The 6,000-nt window shown below is 42.5% G+C and overlaps 1 protein-coding gene across 1 annotated transcript in view; it reads left to right on the top strand.

The window, feature by feature from the left end:
* Positions 1-6,000, top strand: part of MED13L (mediator complex subunit 13L) — a 314,961-nt gene that overhangs the window by 244,945 nt on the left and 64,016 nt on the right. Inside the window, exon 5 of the mRNA XM_042780578.1 lies at positions 5,714-5,859. Within this exon, the coding sequence (XP_042636512.1) occupies positions 5,714-5,859 (146 nt within the window). The remainder of the gene's footprint in view (positions 1-5,713; positions 5,860-6,000) is intronic.

Here is a 6,000-nt window from a genome sequence, read left to right as displayed (position 1 = left end):
GTTTGAACCGCCAGCCTTCTGGTTAGCAGTCAAGTGCCTTAGGCACTATGCTACCAGAGCTCCTATTTTATTTGTGTGTTGAGTTATTTAATATTAGTTGGTGATGGGAGAAAGACATGACAGTAGCCCAGAAGGACTAGTGTGTCAAGAGGAGGAGGAAAGAGAGGCTGTGCAGGAGTGAGGGGATGGGCAGGGGAGTAATTTTGCAGAGTAAAAGCAGTATCTAGTCCTCTGGGATTCTAGGGAAGATAACTGCAGAGGTGTATGGGGTGAAATGGAGGTTAAGAAAGAATTAAGTGAAGATCCACCTGAATCAGACTTGCTTTCCTGGGTGGAGAGTGGAGAGCACAGGATTTGAGAAGGCCTGGAGTCCTGTCAGGTGGAGTGCCCTAGGAGAGCAGGAGCGGGGCTGCGGCCTCCGGTCCGCTGAGTGGCACCCTGTTGCTTTTGGTTCTGTGTACTCATTTGATACCTTTGGCCTGGAGGCAGTAGGGGTAGGAACGTTGGTGCGGGGACCTGCTTCAGGGGCATAGTGCGTGCTCTTTTTGATGAGTGCCTATCTGGTGCAGGGACGAAGGCAGGCTGCCTTCCTCTAAAGCAGACAGTTAGGGATGTGCTAGGAATGCTGTAGAGAAGTGGGCCTGGGCTCTTACTCTCACTGTGCTCTGAGGTAGGGGTCTAACTGTGGGCAGGGGCGTGCTGCCCCTGACTGTAAAAAGGAGTTCAGTGAGATCAGCTTTCAATAAAAAGCTCTTTTCAATTCTAAAACAGTGAATGTTAATGAAATAGGTGGTGTTGAGAGATTAAAGGTTCAGGTAAGGGTGGGTGATGGGTGAGGAGGAGCCAGAACAGGTCTGGGAGCTCTAAGGAAGAGGTTTACTTCTTGACTCTCCAGTAGCAGTGTAAGGCATAACATGTCTGTAGTTGTGCCTCTAGAGCCCCCCTTTTCAGTGTTCACTCATCATCTGATCCTCGTTTACCTATACAGAATATAAGTGGGTAGAGATCAAAGTAAATACCCTTATTTATAGATGGACTGTCTTAAATTTGGACTTGTGCCTCTAGAAAAGGCTTTGGGCCAGTCTGCCTCTCTCTAGCTCTGTTTTCTCAGCTGTAAAAGAAGGGAACTTGGCCTCTGAATCACACTACCTGTATTGGACTTGTGGGCAGGTTTCTAGTTGAAAGAAAGGTGTATTTCATTGTGATATTGGACATAACCTTTTTGATTATCCCTTGTAGACAGGCACAGGTGAACATGTAAGTCGTGACTTCTCTGATAAAATGATCCAGGAACTATACCCAGAGTAGTCTTTCTCATGGTTTTTGTAGCAATGACATGGATGTAAGGATATTCACGGCTTGCTGATCACATAGCCAATATGTTGGATAAGAGATTCAAGATCAAAGATAATCTCAGTGGGATGCCACGAAGGGCCCCGAGTGACAGGCGGAAGCATTCCGGGAGTGCACGCCTCAGGTCGGGCCAGCGAGCACCCTGCCCAGGGACAGGGGGCAGGGCTGCTTCAGATCGCGCTGCCGTTCCTTTCTGTGCAGCGCGTGGGCCCCCACTCAGCCAGGATCAGAGGATGGGGGATTTTCTCTCTCCCTCAGCCATGCTGCTTCACTCTACAAAAGCAATCGGTATTATTGGGCTTTTAAAGTGCATCTCTCCAGAGACTTTTATGCCAGTGTAATCAAATTCTGTGAGTGTCTATTTTTCTCCCCTCGTGTCCCCATTTTTATACAAACAGGGCATATTATTCACACTGTTTTATATCTTGCTTTTTTTCTCATAACAGTTTATGTTGGAGGTTTTCCCATATCAGTATGTAAAAGAGCCGTTTCTCTTGTAAGTCCATAGTCCTCTGTTGACGGGCATTTTGCCTGCTTTCATTCTTAACTATTACGGACAGTGCTGTCGTCAGTAACTTTGTACATAGCTTTTGTTTTTTATTTTAAACTCAGGAGTTTGTGGGATAAATTCCTAGAAGGTAGCATTGTAAGATGAAAGGGGAAATTCTACTCTTTGAAGTCATTATTGTCATCCTTGTTCTCTTATTTGACATAATCTGAGAAAAAACAGTAATTTTATAGCTGGAAAGTAATCTAGACACTGTCAAGCCTGGCGGCTCTTCAAGCGTGAGGTTCCTGGGCCCGGAGTGGCTGCCACATTACCTGGGAACTTGTCAGAAATGTAAATTTGGAGGGTTTGCCTCCGGCATCCTGGATCAGAGCCTTTGGGAGACCCAGCTGTTTGTGCTTAACAGCTGGTTTTACGTATTAAGGAATTACCGTCATAAAGGTGAAGAAAGTTGCCAAGGATCAGATTAACTACTGAAGGACCTGTTAGATTTCCATTATAACTTGCTATTTGCCTTGTTTTAACTGTCTTTGACATTTTGTTTTTAAACTTAACAATGCAAAAAAAAAAAAAAAGACATTGATTTGGTTACTGCCTTTTTATTTGTGCTTCTCTTTGGGGCATTTTTCTAAACTTGCCTCTTTTTTTTAAAAATATACCAAATTCCAGTGAGTACTGTTTTGAAATTTTCATAATTCTTTATTTTCAGCTGAGTTTCTTAAACCAGACTTTAAATGGGCTCCCTGTTACCTCTCAGTACAAGTCTTTTCTGTTGTCTCAGGGTGTAGCTTCTGACTCCCTCCACTCCTCCTTGTAGAACTTCAGATATCATCCTGCTCTTCACTCTGGTGGCACAGTGCCTAAGGCATCTGACTGCTAACCAGAAGGTTGATGGTTCAAACCCACCAGCCAGTCCACGGACTTCCGTAAAGATTGAGCACTTGGGAAACCCCCAGGGGGTCCCTATGAGTTGGAATCAACTCGAGGACAGTGGGTTGGGTTGGGCTTAGTCTTGGCCGCATCCTCTCTCTTTACCTTCTCTATTCCTTCTATTACTGAAATCTTGTTTTTCAGTTCTTGTCTTGAAGCATTTGGGTCCTTCACATTACAGAAGTCTCTGCACCTATGCCTGGCTTTGTTTTAGAGAGGGAACTCTAGTGCCACAGTGGTTAAAGCACTCGGCTGCTAATCAGAAGGTTGGCAGTTCAAACCCGCCAGCTGCTCCATGAGAGAAAGATGTGAAGTGGTCTGCTTCCATAAAGATTTATAGCTCTGGAAACCCCAGTCTGTCACATAGGGTCACTATGAGTTGGAATTGATGTGATGGCAGTAGATGAGTTGGCTTGACTTAAAGGTATGTTTTCATTCCAGTCTCTTGCTGGTGTATATGCTCCTTGAGGGCAAGGATCATGTTTTTATTCAGTGTTGCGCTAGGCTCTTTGCGCCATTCTCTGCACTTACTAGTTGACAGGTGAATGTTGGGTGCATTTGTGTTTTTATGCACAGTTGGGAGTCTGCAGAATAGAGAACACATTCTGCGGCTACAGCTACATCTGTCACCCCAACCAGTTGTCTTGTAAATATGCTGTTGATGACAGTGGACGGTGGCCATGAATCAGGATGAGTCAGTTCAAACTCTAAAGCTGAAATTTACGGCTGGAAAATTAACCAACCCACCATCAGTAGTCCTGTGTTTTGGTCCCATTGTGTGTCAGGCATAATGTGTGTGTGTTGATGATGGTGGGTTTCTAGGGTTATTTTCATAAATAAAGAACAGTGTTTTTTTTTTTTTTTTGATCAGTGGTATACTGTTTTATATCCTTATATGTTTAAGTTACGTAATTTTTCTTTCCTTGTTACCTTGAAACTTACAAATATGGTGTCAAGTTGAAGGAAAAAGTTTTAAAATTTCTTGTAAAATTCTAGTCATCATCTTGAATTTATTTTGTCATGCTGAATAACCAAAAAACAAGACTTGGTGTTTCCTGTTGATGAAATTTCACAGTCTAGTAAAACATAGTTTTCTTAAGATACATTCATGTGTCTCTTAATGTCCACCATATGTTCTGTGAAATAGGATGTTACGTGATTGGGACGTTAGGTGGATACCACACTATATACAGGCACTCCCTGGATTACAAACCAGTTCCACTGCTAAGTCTGTCTTTAAATTGGATTTGTACGTAAGGTGAAACAGATAAGTACACTACAGTTCATATCTAATGTCAGTTAGTAAAGTATTTGTCTTAATTTATAGTGTATAGTATACATTTCTATGTATAAAAAAATTAAGGAAACACTTCAAATACACTAAAACATCTTCAACATAAAAATACACTAATAATGTTTTGATGTGCATCACCAAGTAGCACCCATTGGTTAATATGAACCATTGTATGTACCTCAGATTTTTAATACAGTAGGCCTTTTGGGGGTTGGGACCATAGATGTCTACATGGTTGGTGGTAGGACGTTGCCAGTGTGGATATTATGTGGTGTGTGACTGTACTTGTCAAAGCAGAATATATGTACTTCATTGTGTGTGATAGAGTGAAAATTTTAGCTTTTTTTTTTTAAAAAAAAAAGTGATTTGGGTGAAAATTTACAGAGCAAATTCACTTAAATTTTAGCATTTTTATTTCGGTTTTTCCTTGTTGTTTTTGTCATGTGCCATCGAGTTGGACCCGACTCATAGCGACCCCTCCTTGGGTTTCCGAGGCTGTATCACTACGGAAGTAGATTGTCCCATCTTCCTTCTGAGGAGTGGCTGGTGGGTTTGAACCGCCAACCTTCTGGTTACCAGTCAAGTGCCATAGGCAATATACCACCAGAGCTATTTTAGACAAAATTTAATTCTTTTGAGTAGTGCTCAAATGCCTATTTTATAATATGTTAGAGAACTTTTAAAAAAAGCAGTGTCTTGGAGATAATTTTTAAATGGTAGTTTCCTGGTGGTGGTTAGTCAGTTTGGTCCCTGCAGTATTTCATCCGGCAGATGTTCCTGTGTGCTGTGCCAGGTACAGGGGATGTAAGGTGGTTGCCTCGGGGCCAGAGCTAGCGGGGCAGAGAGCATACGCCCAGTGCATTCTGTTGTTCTCCCAGACTCTTCATTTTTTATTTCTCTGGAAGATAAAAGTAGAATACATTAATACAATTTTGTGATCAGAAGTAAACTGTAAAAATTAAATACGATAGATTACCCGCCTATTTATGTTAGCATAAATATGGATATTTCTATACAGTGTCCTTAATTGTTAGTTGTAGGTAAAAACCTTCCTGTAACCTTATTATAATGTTGAAAGCGTATTCATTGGTTGTCGGTGCGCACCAAACATAAGCAGGACTAGTTTGTCCTTGTCCCAAGACTAAGTTAAAAGCCAATTCAGACTCAGCTCGAGGATTACTTTGCTATCTAGTTCATAAGCCACTTTTGTTATATTTTAGCTTTTTAAATGTTTTGTCATTTATTTAATTCAACAGATGTGTGAGTCCTTGTCATGTACTACACACTGGTGAGGTAGAAGAAGGTCACTAGTCTGTCTTAGGAGTTCATGGGCAGCAGAGGACATGGCTTCTCTGCGAATGAACGGGCACGCAGTAGCTTCCCCAGGTCCAGCGTGCAGCAGAATAGATTTTCATATTTATCTGGTAGCTTTGCTTTAGTTTAATTGTCAACAAGTTATCGTCATTTATCTGTCTGCAGTCCAGTAGCAGTTTCGGGCATTAATATCATCAGACGTCAGCTTTGCTGGATAGCTGAAAAAGTAAAGCTGTGTGTCACCTGTAATTTTTGTTGATAGCACCTGTCTCCTACCAAAACATAGAGTTGAGTGTTTGATTCTTTCTTTGTAGTGAGCATTTGTCCTGTGCTTTCACATTCTTTCTTCATGGGGAAAGCAATGTCTGCACAAGTGTGGAGATTGCCCAGCACCAGCCCATTTATCTGATCAGTGAGGAGCACATACACATGGCTCAGTCCTCGCCGGCCCCGTTCCAAGGTAGGTACCTGGCTGCGCCCTTCCGCCCTCCGCGCCTCCAGCGCCTCCGCAGTAGCCACCTTGCCCAAGACCATCTTACAGGATGAAGCGTTAGCTTAAAGGGGCATTTTAAAGCTAAGCACAACCTACCCTTTCACGAGT

Source organism: Orycteropus afer, unplaced genomic scaffold, assembly GCF_000298275.1.
Source record: "Orycteropus afer afer isolate SDZICR_OR568_19922 unplaced genomic scaffold, OryAfe1.0 scaffold00048, whole genome shotgun sequence".
Lineage (NCBI taxonomy): Eukaryota > Metazoa > Chordata > Mammalia > Tubulidentata > Orycteropodidae > Orycteropus > Orycteropus afer.
The sequence above is the reverse complement of the archived record's forward strand: the minus strand, read 5'-3'. Positions and strand labels throughout refer to the sequence as shown.